General features: G+C 37.4%; 1 protein-coding gene across 2 annotated transcripts; it reads right to left on the reverse strand.

Annotated features, from left to right (window-relative positions):
* Positions 1-377: 377 nt before the first annotated feature.
* LOC136674698 (M-phase phosphoprotein 9) lies at positions 378-23,192 on the reverse strand. 2 transcript variants are annotated; one of them, XM_066650848.1, is made up of 24 exons: positions 23,062-23,192; positions 21,267-21,565; positions 20,633-20,780; positions 18,144-18,233; positions 17,384-17,862; positions 16,251-16,395; positions 14,270-14,342; positions 13,702-13,805; positions 13,478-13,600; positions 12,547-12,941; positions 12,068-12,217; positions 11,187-11,274; positions 10,266-10,481; positions 9,879-9,926; positions 9,723-9,787; positions 9,518-9,619; positions 8,631-8,696; positions 8,262-8,422; positions 7,473-7,634; positions 6,020-6,140; positions 5,795-5,895; positions 4,046-4,263; positions 1,471-1,539; positions 378-1,376 (listed from the first exon to the last, which is right to left on the reverse strand). In XM_066650848.1, the coding sequence occupies exons 2-24, from the start codon at positions 21,527-21,529 to the stop codon at positions 1,275-1,277; spliced, it is 3,489 nt and encodes a 1,162-aa protein (XP_066506945.1). In that variant the 5' UTR covers positions 21,530-21,565; positions 23,062-23,192; the 3' UTR covers positions 378-1,274. The 2 variants fall into 2 exon arrangements, with proteins under 2 accessions (XP_066506945.1, XP_066506944.1); XM_066650847.1 differs by having other exon boundaries at positions 8,631-8,738.
* Between the last annotated feature and the right edge of the window lie 1,242 nt (positions 23,193-24,434).

The following is a 24,434-nucleotide window of genomic DNA, read 5'->3' on the forward strand; positions in this document are numbered from 1 at the left end:
TAATGAAGGTCACAATTTCACCTCAAACCACTCTTAATATATTTCATATATTTTATATAACTATATGAAATTGCAGTGGAAATATGATTTCAGAGATTTGTTATAACACTGAGATTTAAGTTATAATGAGCATCTTAACTAAAATCATTGAAAAAATGTTTCAAATATCATGACAGAACTTGGGGACTAATTACAATATTTTTGTTTTTCATTCATAAATCTACATTGTAAATGTTGTATATACAAAGTGGAGTGTTTCAACTTTACAGTAGTAAACAGGATTGAATTTCACGCCACTGGGAGTGAATGAATTGAGCGTGTTAGTCAGGGCTTAGTGTTGACATTAATCAAAGCTGCAAACGTTGTGTTTTTCTGAATTCATTTTTTTATTGAGTATCAACATGATGCAAGAGTAAATAGTTCCAGTGAGCTACAGGGACAACGAAAGAACCTAATTTGTTACAATTTAAACAAATCTTTAAAATTGTTTCGTTGCGTTTTGTTTTTTCTTTCCATGCATTACAAAGGCATTCTGTTCCAAGTTGCACAAAGATCTCAAAATGTCAAAAAAGTGTCTGCCTTGTAAAATAGTGCGTAAACAATCAGTGCTGGTCGAATTTTTTCTTGAGGTGTGGAAAAGGTTGCAAAAGCAATAATGTCTGGAATGTCTAACCGAAGAGGAAGGTGCATGAGGGTGTAGCAGAACCTTCAAGTGAGTTATCAAGGCCTCAAAAATCTATTTGACACTTGAATATTCACAATATGGCACAAGCAAAATGGCTCAATAAGCACAAAAATAAAAAATCATTTGAAAACATGGTAAAAAATAAATAAATAAATTCTTCAAGTATATTTGTATTGAAATCAAGATTTTAAAATGGAATGAGCTGAGAATGAGTTTAAAAGAAGAGAAAGTTGTAAATGATGTGCCCTTCTGAACTTTGTCATTCATTGTTTCAGCAGCACAATGAAAAGAGAAAAAAACCTGAATGAGTCCATTCTTATGTTTCCATGACTTAAAAAACTTTTTTTTTGTTAGTTTTTTTTTTGTTTTTTTTACAAATCTGTATAATATTAATAAAATATACTTTAGAAACTGTAATATCTTTACCATGTAGTAAAACATATAAAAAATATCCTACAATAACAAAAGTAGAAATATCAACCATGTACACATCGGTTTCTGTACAGTGGAGGAGAGGAGGAATTACTGCCCTGTGTCAGAGTCAAAAGAGAAATCTATACAATCCTTGAAAACCGAAAAGAATTGCTATTTATAAGTTGGAAGAGGAGCGAAGAATGTTAAATCGTTTCAGAGTCATGCGAATGGATCCCAAGTCACGGTTCACTTTCTCCAATCGATTTTCTAATGCCACCTTAGGAAAAGGGAAACATTTCAATCAGGACAAAAGACAGCCAGATGATAATAAAATATGAATGGACAGTAAGCGAAAGCTAGTGTTTCTGTACCTCGTCTAGCCTCGTCTGCAAGGTGACCCTGGCCCCAGCTCCTGGAAGCCGGCTCAGTGCTGCCTCAATCTGTCAAAGCGAGAGAAATTAAATAAATATTTGGACGTTGAAACATCACACCACTCAGCAAATTAATGAAGCCGCTGGTACTAGGGACAGCTGAGTCCTGAAACAACAGGGCTTTGAATTAGCACTCCTCAGCATAAAGAGGAAGGAGGGGGAAGACTCTGTTCTAAAAATAGACATTATTAACTGGAGCAGAATTCAGCACAATAAAGCCAGGTTATGTAAGGATCACATGCAGACTGCTGAGGTGGACTGTACAGAGGCCTGACGCTAAAGATCCACTCAGGCCAGAGGGATAGTGAAATTAAACATAAATAAAATTAAAAAATCAATCACATGCTCTGCAGCATCTTTTTCTTAAAGGCAAGGCACCAGCGATATGAAAGTGTCAAACAAATAAATACACTAACTTGTGTTTATTGATAGTCAGAAAACATGTTATTTCTTACTAATTCAAGGAATAAGGTTTAAAAGACCATTGGTCCCCCACCTCCCCCCCCAACGGTGTTCGGAAACTCTAATAGGCGTCTTATATGTGACGTAGATGGTGGACAACAACTCTAGAAGTTGCACTTAATTAATGCAAAATGATGAAAAGGTGTGTTGTTTTTGGCTGCAATAATTCAATGTACAGTGGGACATCTGTGCACAAATGGCCCAAAGATCTCAAAATATCCAGAAAATGGACTAAATTTGTCAACTTTAAACGGGCACTTTGGAAAGGACCATCCGCTCACTCCGTTATCTGTAGCTCATTTCACTGGCGCTTTTCCAACAATATGGGCATGTAAGGACACCAACGAAAGGTGTTCAAGAGCCTCTGTAACATGGAGGTAAACAGGGTAAGGACACTCACTTCGCCTGTTTTAGTTGGTGTTAGTTAACGTTAGCTTGACTTGCTAAACTCGGTGTCTCAGATTATACTCGGCTACGTAGCTGCATTACGGAGGTTTATAGTGTCGGATGAATTCGAGTTCGACTTCGATCACATTTACAAGAATAACGGTGCCTCTAAATTTGAGTTTAGATTATTGCTAGGCTATTGTCATGAATAATGTTGGTTATTTAGCTAGATACTGTCATAACAGTCAGTCATAACGGTGTTTTACCGCGGCGTTGTTCAGCTGTTGTCCACCAGTGACGTCACGGTTGCGTTCAAGAATTTCCGCAGCGAGCTCGGGTTTTTCCGTCAATTTAATAAAATTGTCAGTTTTAAAGCAAATTAAGCTGCTATTTTCATTTTAATTCATACTTATGTATGTCAGTAACTAAAATAATGTGAAATATTCATGGAGGTCCATTAAGTGGTGCTTAGCCTTTAAACCAAACTACTCTGTGGCAGTCTGAAGCTCTGTCACATTGTTCTAGAAACTTTAATGTAGTAAAAAAAAAAATGTGGGGTTTGATGTGGCTTTCTAGCTACAAATCTCATACACTACATAGCTAAAAAACATTGACACTTATAATAAACCTCCTTATTAAGCCCCCTCATATTTGATAGCCTTCAGATGTTGCTATTAGGAACTAAGCAATCAGCATTAGTACCTGACTTGTGCAAAAGTTATGCCACAATATGTAATTTAAATTTGATGTTTCTGAAATGTTAAATTCAACATATACCAGGACTGAATTTAGCAGATAAATACAATTTAAATATCATTTTACTTAAATTATGCAATTTAAGCATTTCTGGGCTTATCTGGGCCACACAGAACACAAACTTCTGGTATTACCTTTAAACAAGAAATTCCTAAAATTAATTTCCATACTCTAATTTGCATCAGTTAAAAACTATTATTAGGATTAGTATAACGTGAGGCTTTGTTGCTAGATAAATTACTCTGTTAAACTGAGTAACATGTTTGAATGCCTTCTGACTACAATCAAATTCACAGTAATTAAAATATTAATCACTGTTTAGAGTGGTAATATCTGTGTTACAACATTCAAAATAATACTAATGGACTATTTACACATTGTATTAACCTGTTACATGTTGGATTGGATCTGGATAAACTTTATTTTTCACCAACACAAGTATAGTTTCACTTCTTGAAACCTACTGAAACATGATTCCTCACAGGCTATTAACAGTGTATTGTGTACTGTGAAATATGGGCAAATTCAAAGCATCTGCTGCAGAGCTTTGTAGGTAATAATACAATTCACAGAATCCACAAAACCACATTGCTGTTTGGTATGATTTGCCAGAGCTCATGCTGCATAATTGACTAGGACCACTGCTGCATTATGATCTATAAAAACCCACTGTAAGCTTTCAATATATTGTTAGCAGACTGTTACCAGTTGGAACACATAGGATGGGAGAGAAAATAGAGATGGAGTAGGGAGGGGGAGAGAAAAGAGTGGGAGACACACAAAGAAACGTCATCATTTTTTCCCCCATAGTACATCATGCAGAGAGACAAATCTTAAAAGGAAGCAGTTTAAAAAGGTGGGAATAAACCCGTCTGAAAGAAGACAGACCAAAAGTGAAATCTAGGCTCACCTGCTGTTTCTCCAGCGTGAGCTCATCAAACAGCTTTTCAGCATCGGCTAGAGAATGAACATGTGTCTGATAGGAGAGGCTGCCGTCCTCATCAGGATCGTGGAGCAGCAGAGCAGAGTCTGAAGCCTCCTGCTCCTCCATACCTGATGAAATGGCGTTCTCATCTGTCTCACTGCTGTCCACTGGCTCTGCTGACCCTGGGTTGTGCTGGGCATTAACTGTACATAGGGGAAAAACAGCCCATTAGTAATACAGTAGGAAATTTATAAACATAGCAAATGAGGTAATATAATCCTAGTCTTTTTACATGTCTATCATTGAATATGTTTTACAGACCAAGAAATGAGGTCTATTTTTTGGTTCAAAAACTCTGGCTCTTTGAAAAGGCCCCACCATTTGTAAGATGGGGAGTTACTGACCTAACCCACAAGCACTTATAAGTCACCTTCTTGAACTGCATAAACGTATTCTGAGGGTTAAGTCAAATCCTAAGTGTTGGGCTTCCTATATTCAATCCAGTAAATCAAGCAGTACAGTACAGAGGGGCGTAATGTCTGAATCAGTGAAATCAAAGACTGTGGATAAAAGTGAAGTGGATCTCAAATATCAATGCAAATTTTCAAGATTATATTTAAGTAATATTAAAGATCCGAAATCACCCTTTAGTAATATAATGCACTATATACTGTATTATTCAAGCTGTTTACGAGTGTTAAACTATTCTCATGATATACCCTGAACAACAAGTTGTGAAAATTAATGTTCTCATAACCTAATTTACTGTTAAAAGTTCGTCACATCATAATACACTTTTTTGTCTGTACTGAAATAATTCACCTACTGCGTGTTTTATTACAAAGAGTATAATTACGTTAACTGAATGTAGTTTAGTGCAGAGTATAAATAATGAAACAGTGAAAAAAAAAAACCACAATTTGAATTTTCTGACATTTTATAATGTGGCATTTTGTGCTTTCTTTTGAATGAGGAACTTATTTCCAAATCACCAACCTCTAAACCTTGTGTGTGTGATATGTGAATCACATGGGGTTGTTAAAGCGTACAAAAGTGGTATTCAATAAGTGGACTCACTCTTCATCAAAATTCTGTGCAATTTCCTTTTGTTTTGTTAAGGTCTAATCACAGAGCTTGAAAACAATTTCCATTACAACATTGACATCTCTCAGCAGACAATAAGTTTGTTGACTTGTGTAAAGAAAATTAAATTAGACAATGAAAACGACTCGATTATGACGACCTCGACTTACGACGTTGATCCGTTCCTACGTCGTGTCGTAAACCGATTTTTGGTGTAAGTCAGAACATACGTACATACTGTACGTAAATAACATACTGTAAGCACTTATCCTATCCTCACACCTATCCTCCTCGGTCCCGAGCCGCGTAACTGTGTATTCTTCTGCCGCGCACACCAAACACGACGTTTACGACGCAAAACCACTTCGAAACAAGGCTTTATACAGTAAATGGGAGATGTGTCGTAACCACAAACATTGTAACTCGGGACTGACGTAACCCGAGGACCTCCTGTACTTATATTTACTGGATAATGCAAGGTACATTCAGCATAAAATGTACTAGAAAGAAAAAGGGCAGTTCATAAAATAACTCTTACATTGGGCCAGAAATAACCCCAATGCTTAGTTATTTCGTTCAGTTTATAGGCTGCTTGCAAAAAATACTAAATTACACTTAGGGTCAAAAATATAATGATAAATATATAATTACCTTGTGATCTTTCTGCTGTCACAAACTGTAACCTTGTTCTTGCATTGGGTTGAGACGGCAGCGATGGGTTCAAACCTCTTTGATCAAAGTGCAAATCAAACCTAAAAACAAAGACAAACAAGACAAAGTCTTGAATTCTGTGGACATTTTAAAATTCCTGCAACTTGTATTGAAGTAATATGGTGCTCAGAAAGATTTGAGGGAACCCCTAAAATCAAGGTGTACCTGTTATGCAGGTGCTGTTGGCAAGGCAATGGACGATCAAATGCAGTAGAGCAGTTTTCTGTTGGGCAGCGCTTAGGACTTGACTTGGCTGAAAGGGGCTGCATTAGAGTTTCTCTCTTAGCTAAAAAAAAAAAAAAAAAAAGAAAAAAGTGGGGAAAAAAAGCATTTTTTAATAATAAAACAAACCCAACTTGACAAAATTAACTGGAGACATTCAACCTTCTATAATGAACTAAATAGGGCTGTAAAAGTTAAGGATTTGAAGCTGGCAATTTAATTGCATATATTTTGGAATGTTACAGAGATTCTTATATCCATTATAATGTTCAGTAGACTTGGGCTCATTTTGGTTAAAGAAAAAATTTTCAATATTTACGTGTAAAATATTTGTGTAAACAGTTCCCCTATTCATATTTGTGTACTCAGTGTATTTGATAACATATTTTTATACAAAATCGATTAAATTGAAGCAAAGTCAGAAGTGTCACCAATCACAAAACAGCATCGCGGTGGGTCCAGAGCCTACCTGGAATCATTGGGCGCAAAGCAGGAATACACCCTGGAGGGGGCACCAGTCCTTCACAGGGCAACACACACACTCACTCGCAACAGGAGGAAACCCACGCGGACACAGGGAGAACACACCAAACTCCTCACAGACAGTCACCCGGAGCGGGAATCGAAACCCACAACCTCCAGGTCCCTGGAGCTGTGTGACTGCGACACTACCTGCTGTAACTAGGTGACAATTTGAGTAAATGTACCCAATAACACATCTCTGTCAGTAATATTCAAAATTAGAATTGTAATTTAGCTTTTAGCTCCAATATTAAAAACACTGTACATATGAACTTCAAAACTTTATAATCAATCTCTGAGGTGTTCAATGTTGTAATAGGTTATTTATAGGACTGTTGAAGTTAACAATAACGTATTTACGCAAACTCAATTTAACGCAATTTAAGATTCATTTCAAAAGTTTGCCAGATGGCTCACTTGTGTGCCTAAGCAGCTGGCTTGAGTCAGCAAAATTGAAGCTGTGTACATTATTCAAACTTAAGGCCAACCTGTTGTTGCAGCTCAGATTAACTGGTCTAACTTAAACAGTTGCTTCATTCTGAATTAGGCCTAGGCCTATGTTCTATTAAGAAGAGCTTGATGAAGTTGGTTTTCTTATGCACTTCAATATGCTGTAGCATTGTGGTATGACACTACATGTCTTTAATGAAGTCCAACTTTGTGTAATTTATTTTTATTTGACTGTGAAGTCCAATAGGCTGTGACTGAATACAACTCCAGCACAACTGAAGTTTTATTTAGTTTTTATTTTCTTTTGTTATACATATCTGAACTGAGTCACAGTAGTATGTGAGAACATGTCTTATATTTGAGACTATTTGAGCCCAGACTTACTGATTTATTTTTTTTATTTTATTTTGAAGAGATTACTTACTAGGTGTAGAAGGAGGGACTGTCCTCTGTGCTCTGGGTGGCAGGGATGAAGAACGGTGGCCCTCTGGAGAGAGGCTCCTCTGAGCCCGCAGCATAGCACTACCTCTCTCCACCAGTGACTCTCTTACACTTTCCACAAATGCTACTGTGGGTCTTCTCCTTCCTAACCCCGAAACACAAACACATATATGCATATATTAGAACAGAGATTAGTGTAATAAAAAGTATATACTGTTCATATATACAGCAGTAATGTAACTCAGCAGCTCTTTCTAGAGATTAAAATACTCCCTTTAGTCTGTCTTATTCTTTCACTGCCCTGAAACTGATATTCTCTGATTCTAATGACACTCACTCAGATCATTCATACAGTTTAGCATGAAAGTTCACAATGTCTGTACTTGGCAAAAAATATGTTCCATGCAATATGCTCAGTCAAATAGTCTTGCTATATAAGTTAATTTAATAAAATGTATCCTGCTGTTGTATTTAGATTTGCTAACATGAATAGTGCAAAATTCAAAGTCTCATAATTTGAGTAAATGTTTACAAAAGTCAAATGTGTATGGCATAACATCTGGGCCAAAACCTTTTAGAATCTTTTGCCTGGACACATTAAAAATAAGTGATTACTTGAGAATTTTCACTGTAGATTTTATGTCATTTTATGTGGTAAATAGGAATGAGAATTTGGCACTGTTCATAAGCCTTACTCAGCAATTTTCAAGCTGTTTTTGAAATCAATGTTGAAATCAATGGACAAGAGGAAGGAAAAATATGTATATCCTACTGGAATAGCTGGTCTTTAACAGAGCTCTTCCCTCTGTAGCCTTTGTCTCCTCCATCTGAATCAGAGCCTTCATCATGGGTGTCAGTGGAGGTTCCCTCTTCTTTGGCTCTTTTGCTATGGGCTGCTCCTGGGACAGCTCCAACTCTGGAGGAGACAGGTGTCTAGATGGGGAGCATTAGTCCAAGTCATTGGAGTTCTCAGGCACAATTTACATACATGTAGACTATGTAAATAACTAACAACATGTGTGAGATTAGGTTTTATTCTACATTTATGTGTATATATTTTTGTACGTATATTTTTTACACAATCAATTGTTTAACTGTGTGTGGGTTGTACTGGTGGGTCAATGCAGAACTTAAGCCATACATTCTTCCACGTAGTCCTCCTTTGTCAGAAACTCCATTCTTTGTGCTGCATTCCACATCACGCTGCCTATTACTCGGTGAAAGTAGAAGATCAGGATGATAGAATAAACTACAATGCAATGCAAAAAGGAAAAAAGAAATCATACAAATAATGAATAAAGGGATGTTTGCAATGTCGTTTTGGGTTTTCCTTTTATTATTGTTAATACCCAATGATTCCAGGTAGGTTCTGGACCCACTGAGAACCTGATTAAGATGAAGTGATTACAGAAGAATTTGAATTTTCGTTTTTTCTTTAATTTCAGGCACTACAATTTCTTACATTTTCTTAATGTATGGCATTGTGTTTCTCTTTTGATTGTAGATATGTAGCACACTTATTTTAGTCATTTAGTTATGCAAGGAACGGCACAAAACAGACAAATCGTTCAAGTACGTGGCTAACCACTGGTGTTAAATTACGCACTACACTGAAACCCAGAGGACAGAGAAAAGCCTCACTGATAGGAGTGCAATTTCTGGTACCTATAGGTAAGTTTTGTGCACTATAGCAGCCCATATACACGTCATGAACTTTCATCTTTATATGGCTTAATCCTATTTCTACTAGAGAGGATTTATTCTCTGAACAAGATGACAATGCACTTTTGTATGTCATAAATTATACTGTATATTAAACTAACTATAGTATTAACACTAATTTCAACACTGGTGTTAGTGCTGTGTGTTATCATGCATTGATTGTGAATACGATGCACAGCTCTGTCTGTTTCGCAAATAGTTGATGTAGTATTTTATACATCTCTTTTAATTTGGAAACATGTGATTTAAGAGTAAAATTTAGCTTTAATTTAGTTATGAATATACAATGAATCTATAAACTCTTACCCAGCTCCTGAAGGTTGTGTGTGGCTGTGTAAAGCTTGGCGAGTTCTGGCCATGTTTTCATGTTCCAACTGTTTGACTTGTGCTTCCAGCTTGGAAATGACCCTACAAAAATATTTAAATTAAAAAAAGAAAAAAGAAAAACTAAATTAAGGCATAATGTAATCTATATTTATAAAATATTAATTAAACATTTAACATTAATTACCTTTTCAGTTCTGATATTTGTTCATTGGCATCAAAGAGTTTATTCTCAGTTGATATCAAATTGTCCTGTTTGTATAAATTAAAAAAAAATACAAATAGATTTACTATCAACCAACAGCCAATATATATTAAATATATATAACTGGTATATTCTTACCTTCACTCCTTCATGATCCTTCCTTAACGAGTCATATTCCTCAAGCAGCTGAGGAGAAACAAAAAGGTTTATGTAATCAAACAGCCCCAACAACAAAAAAAAAAAACTACATTATATTATAGTATATATTATTACAAAAATAACATTAGCCCAACAATTTTCATATTTTAAATAAGTAACAAATAAGTTTAAATCATTAACATTCAAGTAAATGTATTCACATGGTGCCAATAATGCACTGAATAGAGCGCCCCTTGTGGATAAGTCTTTTAAGCCTGAGTAAGTTTGTGTGTTTGAATGAGTTACAAGCCAATGTCATCAGGTGCTACACATCTAAACATGATTTTCTGTATGATCCATAGTGAGGAGAAAGAAATAGCAGCTCACATCCTGGAGCATCTTGTGTTCTTTCTTCATGCGAGCTTCTTTTTCATCCACCTCTTTACAAGCTTTCTGCACTGTTTCCTCTAGTTGCCGCAGACGGCTTCTCAGTTTGGTCACAGTGCTGTCTTTTTCCTTGCTGCTCTGCTTGGTCTCCTCCAGGCGCTGCTGTAGAGCCTGAACCGTGCAGCTGGCTGCATCATATCTCTCGGGCCACTCCGCCTAGGCATGAAAATCTGAATTAAATTTAAAAACCCAGGCAAAATTAAAGTTCAAAAAAGTCGATTCCAATCATAAACCAAGGCAGGGTTCCCACACATTTTAGGGGATAGTTATCTTGGAGTTTTCCAGAACAAATTTGTATGCACTGTGCCCAAAAGTTTGTACAATGCCAGACATCCCTGGCATTTAGCCTGATGACCTTAAGCATGTGTGGAGCTGCCTCAAAGGCTCTCATTCTATTGCTCAGGGCTTTTCTCAGGACACGGTACAAACCGTAAGTCAAGAGTCAACTAGAGGTGTATAAAGCCCCCAGCACTGGGCTGTGAAGCAGTGGAACTGCATTCGCTGTAGTGACAGAGCACCATCCAATACCTTTGGAATGAGTCAGTGTGGCTGCTGTGATAGAAAAATAATCAGTACCTAACCTAACTAATGTTTTAAAGCCTGAAATGCTATCAAATTCCCACAATAAGTCACAACATTTAGTGTAAAGCATTCTTAGAATAATACTAATAGAATAGTAGAATAGAATAATACTGATCTGGACATTTATAATGTCTTCATATATAAGCATCATCCCAGTGTCACCCAATAGGGAACATGGTTAGTTGATTGCTGTAATAACTTCACAGTTACTGCTGACATATTTGAACATAACTCAACTGAAGGCTGCACACACTGTAGAGGATGAATGGTGACTCGTACCAGCTGTCTCTCCAGGTGTTGATTTCTGCTCTCCAGCTCTCTGATCCGCACACTCGCCTCAGTAAGGGCTCTCTCCAGGTGCTCACACCTGTCAATGACGATCAAAACAAGTCATCATACATAATAAGCACAGGTAAAGGGACATCCACAATAATTACTACAAAACAATTGTCAAACATATCATTCCTGTCCAAATAAAAACATTAATTCATTCATTGTCTGTAACTGTTTATCCAGTTCAGGGTTACGGTGGGTCCAGAGCCTACCTGGAGTCATTGGGCACAAGGCAGTAACACACCCTGGAGGGGGCGCCAGTACTTCACGGACACGGACGGACACACACACACACACCTATCTACAGAAACTTTTTTGAGTAGCCAATCAAGTATCTCCAAATAGTCTCCAAAAAGTAATTTTGCAGGAGAAGGAAAAGCTTTTTTAATTTTCAATGAAAGCCAATGTAAAATAGATATAGTTCTGAATAAATTTGGAGCATTTCTATCAGTCCATGATGAAATTTTCACTGAATGTGAAGGTTAGCTGCTGTGCTCAAACAATGTAGTAAATTTTAAAAAATGAGGGAAAAAAAGATGCAGCATGGTTTGCTTTAAATAACGGCGATATATGAGGTGGGCAGTTTGACAAAATTTGCACAATGTACCACAATATCTCGTATAAATTGAAACAGACAAAAAATAATACATTTTTCTTTTTAAGTATGAAGTTGGTTAGAGTTTGAGTAGAGTTGGTTAAGTAAAAATGAAATCTACTATATGCTCAGCGCAGCATATTGTGGTGTAATGTGATGCACGTGTTGCACATCTACTTTTATACCTCTGATATACTGAGGTTTAGAGACACTGTTACTGCTGGTATCTAACCTTTCCATCAGGATCTGGTTGCTTTTCTCCACATCCAGGGGCAAATTAACCAGGTTCAGCTTTTCCTTCAGGGTGCTAATCTCTGCCTCATAGTATGCTCGGAGGTCTGCTATGTGCCGTGCATGCTTTTCCCTCAGATTCTGTCTCAGCCTAGGCAGAGGAGACAACACCAAGAAGAAACTAAGACAGAGAGAGAAACTGTAGCTAAACTCTTTACTTTAACTTGAGCAAATTATGTTAAATAAATGTAAATAATTTCAGAATGTATATTTAAAAATGTCAATTACATTAGAGTAAAACAAATTTTTATACGATTTTATTTATTTAATTGGAAGATCCTCACTTTAAGCAACACTAGCTAATTTACTTCATATTTTTGCTTATAACAGTCAACACAGTAATTCTTTGCTGCATGCGCACATTCAATGCATCTCATTGTTAGTTGGCAATTAGTGAAAGTAAAACAGAATGATCCTTACAAGGAGAGGACAACAGGGTCATCAAGGGAGGCTGAAGTCTTTAGCTTCCTGGTGTTTGGGGACTGTTCCATTCTGGCCTGATCTGTAGGCCGCAGGGTTACGGTGGCCGTGTGGCTGCCATCGTCCTCACTGTTGGCCCGGGGCACAGTGTGTAATGTGGGGGAGGTAGGACTGTGGGCTGGGCCTTGTTGGGCAGAAAGGCTGCTGGCATTGGACAGACAGTCAGTGTCTGTGTGGCTGCGCAGGGCCATTGAGTCTGGGCTGACTGGGGCTCCGCTGCTGGTGCAGGGTCGCGGCTGCGTGTGGAGCGAAAGGCTGCTGAAGCGTGAGGGAGACGTGAAGCCTGATGTACGATCCGACTGCCTTACATGCAATGTGGGGTCCAGAGCCAGCACCTGAGACACGCAGCAGGAGATGGCAGAATGATGGCAGAATTGAAGGAGCATTTTGCATAAGAACTGTCTGTCCTAATTTAAAGTCATATTTAAAATCTATACCTCATATTACCCGTTTTCCTCAGTTTCTGTGTGAAAATTATCTCTAAAGAGAGCCAAGTTACATAAAGAAGTTTTGTCATTTCCAGATATTCGCAGAGATTACCATATCATCTGTGTCCAAAGGAAAAGCTGCATCTCCAAAATAATACTTTTACAGGAGAAGGAAGAAAATTTCTATTTTTCTGTAGACAGAGACAATATTGGCACAAAAGTGGTCTTTTTTTATTACTTTTTAATTTAACAGGTGGCATAAATTGGATCACATACAAACAGCTCATTTGACTAAGTGAAGTTTGGGCACACAGATAACCCTAGAAACAGACTAAATGTGTAACGTTTTTTGTATTTTACTACTCAAAATAAAATGACAGCCAATACAAAAAAAATTAAAATCAAAATATGCTGTCAAGTCTGTGACCAGGTTCGGGCCTCACCTGAGGCGAGGATGCATCAGAGTTGATTAAGGAGTCCCACTCCTGGCCTTTGGAGTCTCCCTTCTGCTTGCTCTGATAGATCTCTCTCAGAGACAGTGAAAGTCTGGCATCATCTGCTAGAGGCTGCATGCAATACAGAAATACACTGAGGAAACTTAAAAAGCAAAGACTTTTTACTCTGTTCTGTGCAGAGCAAAAGAAAAAGAAGAATATGAGGCTCTTACCTGGCTCAGAGACACATCCTGCATTAAGAGGAGAGAACCACTTTCAAAGCTATCAGGTAGAGGGCGGTATAGCTCACTCTCATCCAGCTTCCAATAAGTCAAACCTTTGGAACACACATTATTGCAAAAGGCTTGGACACGTACAAAGCATTATAAAATGCATCTAGGATTACTTGTAAGCTTGGGATGATTGGTGCAGTTTATAATCAAGATGATACAATAAAACCTTTTACATTCAAAAAAGCTAAACACCTTGTGAACATAAAAAAAATGTAACAGCATTAAACTAATACTCTCACAATCCACCACCCAAATAATATCTGCCCTATGGTGGCAAATGTCTAACAGGCTGTACGTTGGCTCACCAAGTATGCAGAGGTACAGGTGGACTACAGTGTGTAAATATAGAACAACAAACTGCACCTATATTGTAGGTGGAGGAGTTTAATTGGCAGTAAGTGTAGAAACCAGAACATTTTAGTATTTTGACTGATTTGTCTATGTATATATATAAATATAAAAAAAAATGTCAGAAAACAGAGCTGAGTTTACTAGGGACAATATTTACCTGAGGCTTCAGACACTAAGCTGTCACTTCTCCTCAGTGGGACAGGATTCAAGTAGGCTGCAGTGTATCCAAGCTGAAGAACGAAAAAGAATTAAACAGATTTCAGAGGAACAGCTTTTTATGCATATTCAGATTTCAAATATCCACACTATATCTACAGCTAAAAAAATAGTCTCTATAATCAAAATAAAACAAAACCACTAGTCACTACATAATCAAAATAAAACTAAACCCCTAGCCACTACATAATCAAAATAAAACAAAACCACTAGTCTCTATACAATCAAAATAAAATGAAACCACTAGTCACTATATAATCAAAATAAAACGAAACCACTAGTCTCTATATAATCAAAATAAAACGAAACCACTAGTCTCTATATAATCAAAATAAAACGAAACCACTAGTCTCTATATAATCAAAATAAAACGAAACCACTAGTCTCTATATAATCAAAATAAAACAAAACCACTAGTCTCTATATAATAAAAATCAAACGAAACCACTAGTCACTATATAATCAAAATAAAACGAAACCACTAATCTCTATATAATCAAAATAAAACAAAACCACTAGTCTCTATATAATCAAAATAAAACGAAACCACTAGTCTCTATATAATCAAATTAAAACGAAACCACTAGTCACTATATAATCAAAATAAAACAAAACCACTAGTCACTATATAATCAAAATAAAACGAAACCACTAGTCTCTATATAATCAAAATAAAACGAAACCACTAGTCTCTATATAATCAAAATAAAACGAAACCACTAGTCACTATATAATCAAAATGAAACGAAACCACTAGTCTCTATATAATCAAAATAAAACAAAACCACTAGTCTCTATATAATCAAAATAAAACGAAACCACTAGTCTCTATATAATCAAAATAAAACGAAACCACTAGTCTCTATATAATCAAAATAAAACAAAACCACTAGTCACCGTATAATCAAAATAAAACGAAACCACTAGTCACTATATAATCAAAATAAAACGAAACCACTAGTCACCATATAATCAAAATAAAACGATACCACTAGTCTCTATATAATCAAAATAAAACGAAACCACTAGTCTATATAATCAAATTAAAACGAAACCACTAGTCACTATATAATCAAAATAAAACGAAACCACTAGTCTCTATATAATCAAAATAAAACAAAACCACTAGTCTCTATATAATCAAATTAAAACGAAACCACTAGTCACCATATAATCAAAATAAAACAAAACCACTAGTCTCTATATAATCAAAATAAAACGAAACCACTAGCCTCTATATAATCAAAATAAAATTAAACCCCTAGCCACTACATAATCAAAATAAAACAAAACCACTAGTCTCTATATAATCAAAATAAAACGAAACCACTAGTCACTATACAATCAAAATAAAACGAAACCACTAGTCTCTATATAATCAAAATAAAACGAAACCACTAGTCTCTATATAATCAAAATAAAACGAAACCACTAGTCTCTGTATAATCAAAATAAAACGAAACCACTAGTCTCTATATAATCAAAATAAAACGAAACCACTAGTCACTATATAATCAAAATAAAACGAAACCACTAGTCTCTATATAATCAAAATGAAACGAAACCACTAGTCACTATATAATCAAAATGAAACGAAACCACTAGTCACTATATAATCAAAATGAAACGAAACCACTAGTCACTATATAATCAAAATGAAACAAAACCACTAGTCACTATATAATCAAAATAAAACGAAACAACTAGTCACTATATAACCAAAATAAAACGAAACCACTAGTCACTACATAATCAAAATAAAATTAAACCCCTAGCCACTACATAATCAAAATAAAACCAAATATGCTAAAAAGAAACAAGAGCTAAACACAAAGGATCAGCACCTACCGCTCCTGCACTTGGTACATATTTGGAATAACAAGCAAAAGAAGAGTATTTTAAAAGATGTGTTCTTTGCTTACATCATCCATATTGTCCTTATGTTCCTTGGGAGAACCACCTGGCCTGCTCTCGCCTCTCCTTTCCATCTGCGGTGATCTGCTTTGTGCCTGTTTGCTTTTCCTTTGCCTGTGTTTCTGCTTCTGAGCCCAGGAGGTCAGTGGTTGGCTAGAAATTTACATTAAATAACTGATTATGACAAAAAAAATTGACCAGAAAATAACAGTGCTTTACTTCTGAAACATGAATAAAGCATGCTGAAACTTCCACTGAATATTCAGTTTATTAGGTACGCTTATTTTGCATTACAATTTTGCTCTATTGCTAACGTTCAATAGTTAGCATACATGCCAATGCTGATACACAAACCTTTGTTACCAAAAATCTACCTGGACATTTGTTGTATTTATTCTGTCATGTTAGGGACTCATTTTAAAGAACAAAATGCAAACGCCTTACCAACACGGTTTAAATGCTCTGATTTTCCATATCAGGTATTTGTATTAAAAAAAAAAAAAAAAAAAAAAAAAACACTTAAAATATCTGTCAAATTTAATTTAAGCTACAATTTTGGCACCCAACAAAAATTGAAACAAGATCATGATAAAACAATTATTGTGATGCAATTCAGTTTTACTGATGCAATCGTTCTATTCTGTATTATAAATACAGCAAAACCCTTTCATACCCTTTAAAGTGATGTGTTTTTGCATTTCGCTAAAAAAACCCTAAAAGTCATTCTCAGCCCTTTCTGACACTGTTAAAAGGACAGGTCCTTAAAGTTCAGTAAATGTTTGATTTAACGTTTGACCTCTGTTTGAATTTCTATACAGACCAAAACAAATTCCAATGGACTCTGGAAGCAATAATAAAAGTGTACCTGTGTGTTGAACATATTCTCATCTACAAAAAGAGGGGCACTACAGAAAAGGTTCAGGAACCACTGCATTAATTTATTTTATTTTATTCGTAGAGTGAATGCTTAAGAAAAAAACCATGAGAGAAACCATGAGACTTAGCAACCTTGAATTATAAAAGAATATGATAATAAATAAACCTGATATTTGTTGGAGAGCCATTTATCACAAATGCAGATTTTTAGTTGGATAGTGTGATATTGAAGTACTGGGGTAATTTCTGTGCAACAGAAACCCACCTGCTTAGTCTCTGCTTATCGGCAGGATGACTTTGCACAGTTGAGGCAGTTGTGTGAGGTGTATCATTGGGAGGTACAATCCTGCTCTGCACATTATCCTGCTCATGCAGACTGGTTTCGGCTAAGGGCAAATGCGAAAGGTTGGAGTCTGGCTGTTTGGGGAACCATAGTGCCTCATCTTTCCTCTCAGTTGCAGCAGGCAGCCCTGCCTCCTGTCCAGCCTCCCATGCAGAAAGAGTGCCATAGCCGCTGCTCAGCACAGTCACCAGCCCTTCGTCTGAACTTTCATGTGGATTGACTGCGAGCTGCAGGGGGGACAGAAGTCCCTGAGCTGGAATAAAGGTCTGGCTCTCATCTGTAAGGTTCACCAGAGGCTCAGAAATCTTGGCCGTATGTGGAGACGAGTCTGAAGGGTGTGTCTGTGCACCGCTTTGCCGATTCTGTAGCTGCACTAGCGCTTTAATCTCATCCTGGATAAGCTGTGGGGAAAGAGCACAATGCAATAAGCATTCTACAGTGATTAATGGCTTAATTTACTTTAAAAGACAATTAGAAAGGCGAGGTAGAGAGCTTATAGCATTTGCATACATAGGCATTTTGTAATGCTTTAAAGCAGTCAATCAGTCACATACGTGGGGCAGTATACAGTCTAAAAAATAGCTGATGGGGCACCTTACTAGAGCAAAGACACAACACATGTGAAAATAAAAGAGCACATACTGGAATACTTGGCATCATTCCAATTTCTTCTTTAACTGACCTGTATTTGGCACTGATACTGTTCTTGCTGAGCAAGAATTTGTTCTTGGTATTGCTTTTCCACCAGCTGAAAGAGATGTAGCCATCTACCCTGTTTGAGGAGAAAGAAAAAAATGATTCGGAATCAGGAATATATTGAATGACAGCTGTCAACATAACCATTAATATAATGCTCTTTCTGCATCAATATGTTATTATCATCCGTTAGTATTTGGAGGAAGTAATTCTTAGTACCACAGCAGGCACACCACAGTTTACACCTGCCATTAACATGCATCTTGGGTGATGTACAGGTGTGAACAATGTGTCATGAAGTTCTGTGTACCTTTCGTTAAAAAGTTTTCCATTACTAATCCTGCAGTAGAGAAACAGAGAACGGCCCATTTCCCCATTTTAAACAATATAAATATAATTGATTTAAGGAAAACCAACAACATAATGAAACTAAATACAACAAAATACGAAAAATCTATATGAAAAAATATAAATTAAAACAACGAGCTTTCAATTCCTGCTTGTGGCCAATTATGGGTTGGGCTGCAGATTTTAGCCAGAACCGGAAATTTTAAACACTAATAGCGCAATATATTTTGAAATGGAGGAACTTATTCTGCTGGTAGATTAAAGATGAACATACTTGACCCATTTCACGAAAGAATTAGAAATATGGTCAAGGATGGGGCAAAATACGCTGAGATTTCTACACACATTGAAGACATAAACATGTCCGGAGATGGCGTTTTAAGGCTGACGTTTATGTGACACGTAGCTTTATCTGTTATCTGTTATAGTATTCCATGTATTTGTGTTTTGAGGCGTTGGAAGAAAAGAAAAAAACAATATCTACATTCTCTGGTACTGTTGATAACATACAAAATCTGATCTCACAAACAACAGTCGGAGCTGGTCAAAGGTGGATATGACCACATTATTCTTGCAATGTGAAAGCCAAGGTGTCTCGATGTGTCTCCGATAACAATAAGCACCATCGCCATTAGGGTTGGGGGGTAAAAATATAACAGCATATACCTCTATATTTAAAAATGTGAATGAGGGCAGTATTCATGATGTGTGTGTGGTGTGTTAAATGTCTGCTGGCTGTGTATAAATACAATGCAATAAATTAAATTTATGTGCATTAAAGAGAGCATCAGGGAGGGGTGCTGTGGGATCTCGCTGAAAATATGTGGAGAAAAGAAAAGCGCAGAGCATCCCACCGCAGTTGTGAGTTTAGCGCTGAGTTGGGGTTAAAAGAGAGAGGAATGAAGCTGAAAACAGACAAAATACTCAGAAGACCCAACACTTGAATTTGTGCTCACAGGTATGAGGCTTTATCCTCTAAATGTCTGTGTGTTTTGGGCCTCAGTTTGCTGAAAAATCATCTGCTGTGGTGTGCTTAACCACAAGTGTCTGTTAACTTTCAGCTATGATTCTAATCAGTGTAGCCATATTATTTTGCTGAAAGTAGCTCTCTCAGAAACAGTTTTTTTTTTTAATTGCCAACACTTGTGTCAGTGTGCACTGTCGGGATGACCTTCATTTGACACACACTCACATATGAGGCATACCGTATGCCATAATATGTGTGTGTGTGTGTGAGAGAGAGAGAGAGAGAGAGAGAGAGATGCAATAAACATGCAGTAGGACAGGAGGGACGTCGAAATATAAAAAAAGCACAAATCCTTTTTCTTTTCTCTAGTGCTATGTGAGGGACCTGAGCATAAGAATGTACTGGTTTCCCACTGCAGAGTTGAATTAAAATCCCAACGAGAAAAACTGTGCTCCATGACTGGGAATCCACTAGACTGCAGCAGGCCATAGCTCTAATAGCCGATGGCACAACTATAGGACCCTGTGACAAAAGCATTGTGCAAGATAATCTGGGTGTTAGGCAGTTAGCCTTCTCCATTTTAAACCACTCAACGATGCTTTTGGGGGTAAAATACTGGCCTTGCTCTCTCTAGATTTGTAGGATGTCCCTCCCTCAACACTCAGCACAGTATTAAGCTGTCCAATAACACTGTTATAGCAGTAGTCTCAAAAGAGATTTACTAGCATTCATACTCCTATCTTAGCAGTATCGTGTAGTATAATTGTCCAAAATTAAAAAGGGGAGTAACATCTTAAATGCTCCAAAAATCAATATACAAAACAACAATTTAGGCATTTGGTTAGTGTTTTTGTAATTAGTATGAACAAGCAAGTTCTTTGTACCAGTCCTATTACCTTTATAAGGCTTCACACTGAGCATGCCACTTCAACACAACAGTCCAAGTGACATTCTAAAATCATCTCACTTGTAGAGTCCACGGGGGGGCGGGGTGAGGGGGAGGATCAGCTGTCTGTCAGAGCCGCTGCTGATGCTACCGTCAGCTGGAGTCCTGGGGGAGGCCCCAGACGATGACCCAGACACCTGGGTTGCTGGCTGCTTCCTAGCACCACAGAGAACCAAAAAAGCACTCTGTTTCACTCTAATAGCACTACGCTTACCTCACAGTTCTTCCAGATCTCAGGGTCAGTCTCGCCACTGCTCTGGATCTCATGCACCAGGGCGCGAAGTGTCTCCAAAGAGCTGGGGTTGATGAAGGGCAGGCTTCTTCCTGAGCTGAACTCCTCCTCGGTGCGAAGACACAGATTTCTGCAGCGCGATTGGGAGAAGAACAAAAAGCTTTCTTCCACTTAATCATGCCTAAAAGACACTTTGTTTGTTAAACTACACAAAACAAGGACATTCAAAGACACGAGCAGCCATTTGGACTGGGCACAGATAACCTTCTTTTGATATTTATAACCATAGCCATGCCCTGATTTCAACACAGACTAAAATATATTTTCAAATAAAATGTACATATTAGTGTGGCTTTAACCAAAAGCAAATATAGTGTGCATAAAATAAGTGTGTTTAATCATTGTAACATAACAGGCAGCAGAGTAATTGGACAGCTGATTTATAAGCTTGCTTGCAGAAAGTAATTTCAACCTCACTTTTGGAACAAACATTCATTATTTTCAGTGATTAAAAAATATTACTTAGGAATCTAATTACACCAAGTAGCATTTAAGCAATTAAAGTGGTAATATAAAATGTATTGAAATTTGATTTCAAGCCCTAGCAGCCACAGACCTTATCTTGTGGGAAATGTTGCATGCTGGTGTGCTGGAGGGTCGACTTATCACAGCCCCTTCAGCGGCCTGGAAAAGCCCCTCCAGAGTCTGCACTTGGCTGGCTGCTGGGCGCCCCTCCTCAGGAATCGCCAGACCTGACACTGTGTCCTCAGAGGAGATGATGGAGGCCTCGCTTTCCTTCCCGCCATTGCCACTAGTGTGGTCATGGCTCAGGGCGACGGAGCTGGACACGTCCTCAGAGATGCTGTCATCTGTGGACATGCTTAAGCGGCCTGGCTAGATGGATGCATCCGAGACCTGTTCAGAAAAGTCACAACACAACAGCATTCTCCATGAAGTACTCTACGGAGGGAGGATAAGTTCAATTTCATGGCTGCATACACTGAAAGTCAGGATACACAAAATTTTAATGTAACCTCACCCTCAAAGAAGAAACACAAGGGAGAGAACAGGATCAAATCTATGTGCTGACAAATATGGAAAGCTACTTTAAACACTTCAGAATACACAATATAGCAAAACAGAGGAATGGAAAAACTTCCTGATGCTTATGACTTAGCATCTCATAACTGACTTACTATCTCATGTATCATACATATATTGTAATCATCAGGTTTCTCATTAGTTACTAAATAAACATGAATTACTATCTCATGAAAGAAACGTATACCTTCTGTATGAGATTCTAAGTCATGTTTATGATGAAAATTATTTTAACAGGGGCAACATGGTGGCACACATCCAGGGTGTATTCCCGCCTTTCCGGCCAATGATTCCGGGTAGGTTCCTGGACCCACCACGACCCTGAACTAGATAAGCGTTACAGACAATGAATGAGTGAACATGGTGGCATAACAGGTAACTTTGCTGCATCGCAGCTTCAGGGTTTCAGGGTCCTGGGTTCAAGAAAGATGGATTGGCTGTGGAAAATTGTCCAAAGTAGTGGGTGGGTGGGTGTGTGTGTGTGTGAGAGAGAGAGAGAGAGAGAGAGAGAGAGAGAGAGAGAGAGAGAGAGAGAGATGCACTATGATGTACTAACACCAATTCGACCATTTAACACCAACAGAAAGTCACAATTATGAGATTCTAAGTCACTGTTATCAGATGAAAAGACAATATTATAATGAGAACTTTTAGAATTGAGATACTAATGAGTTTATCATGTATAATTGTTACAGAGTGGCTAGGTATTTCTTACGTGGTGAAAAGAGTCTTCAGTAAGACACTGCTTCTGCAGTAATTCTCAACACCAACAGAAAAACTGCTAAAGGTGGACTGGAGCTTTAATACCAACAATAACAGAAAATAAACTGAGTATTTTAAGATGAACTGAGCAAATTTTCAACAGAAAAGGGCTGTATTCTCCCTGATGAGCAAAACAGCTCAATTTAAACAAAAACTTCAGCTCCTACACATTCAGGTTTTAAGTTATCTGCAACGGGCTACGAGCATCTGAAAAGCTACCCAGTCTGTATTCTATCCATAAACAGACTACACTAAGCCTATAAACATAGGTTTTATGACTGTAAAAAGCTCTGTATGTGAACGTCTCCCGAATGACAACAGAGACCCGATGGCAGCTAACAGCTCACGTTAACTATCTAATTCTCTCCCTTTAGCTCCGTGGCTAACGTTAGCTGCAGCCATAGGGACAAATGTGAAGACTGACATCACCTTCGCAGTAGCGGGCACCTTTCTACGACATATCCAGCCCCCAAAAAACAACAGCCCCGATAACAAACAGTCACAAAACCCACACAGCTGCAGCAGACCTTATTTTAATCAAGACTCACTTGCAAACTTGTATCGCCACTTCTCCCATTTTGACGTTTCCCCCCCGAATGCGCCAAGCGATCTCCGACTCCTGAATGAATCAATCTGCTGAACCGGTTCGTCTTTCATAATGAACCAACTGAATCGATTCACAAGTACAAGTCAAATGCACATTTTCTGAAACTAGCAAATACACCTACTACTTTAATATGGAAAATGTGTACAAAGGTTTTATTCGTATAAGGTTTTATTATTTATAAAATGCATATCTGTGTATATTATAATTGAGCAAAAGGAGCCTTTGAACAGTTCACGATAAATTTTGTATTCTTTTTTCAATAGCGTTTGACAGTTCAGTTCGAGCTTTATCATGGATTTTCTTTGTTTTAATTTCGCTAGAAATGTTTAATCAGATTTAGATCCAGACTATTTGTAAACCCATGTGGGAATAATTTATTGCTTTCTTCACTCATCTAAATGTTTAATTGACACGTCACCTGACTAAATTTTCACCATCTTCTCCTTGGTCAGTGCATATATTATTATGTGCCCACCTTGATTGATTCTCCTTAGGCCACCTCGTTTTCTTCTTCTGGGGTGTTAGAGCTGGTCTTCCTTCGGCTGATATGTAAATCTCCTTTCAGTTAAAATCTTTATCGTTCTCTTACAAAAATGGACCCCTAAATTTGCTCAGTCTTTCATTTGGCCAAGTGCAACAGCTTGGTAAGGTGTTTAAACACTTCATTTTTTAATTTTACAAGGTGATTTCATATTTTTCCTCCTGATCTGGAAAATACATGCTTAAAATTTAAATAAATTAATTTGTTTGGGATTTGTTTCCCAAGACCAGAATGTTCAGCTAATTAAACAAAATAGTTTGTTGTATGTCTTTTTGTTCCACACACATTTGCCACTATACAGTGACGAAAATGAATCATTGCCGGGTAAGAGTCGGTTCACTAATCTGTATCTCTTTAATACGCTCCTTCTGTTCTGCAGCATCAACGTTCAATCGCCGCCCATCACAAAGACACAATGCGCCGCGCCTCCTCATTGGTCGAAAAGGTTTTGAAAACAGCAAGTTGATTGGCCGAACCCGAGTTTGACTTGATTTCTGGATTCTAATTTGAGGATAACCCGCGTTCGCAAAACAAAACAGTAGTTCTGATTGGTCGATTAAGAGAGAGAAGTACTAACAGAAACATGTAACAGATCCCATAGCCAATTGTTGATAAATCATGCTCATAAGGTTATAGTTGATTTTCTCTAATGTTATTATTGAAAATAATTTCTGCATTACCTTGCTCTAAATAGAATCATGGCCAGAATATTTCCAAAAATCCAAGACATTTAAGGAAACCATGTACACAACAAATGTCATATTTATTGACGT

Source organism: Hoplias malabaricus, chromosome 18, assembly GCF_029633855.1.
Source record: "Hoplias malabaricus isolate fHopMal1 chromosome 18, fHopMal1.hap1, whole genome shotgun sequence".
Taxonomy (NCBI): Eukaryota; Metazoa; Chordata; class Actinopteri; order Characiformes; family Erythrinidae; genus Hoplias; species Hoplias malabaricus.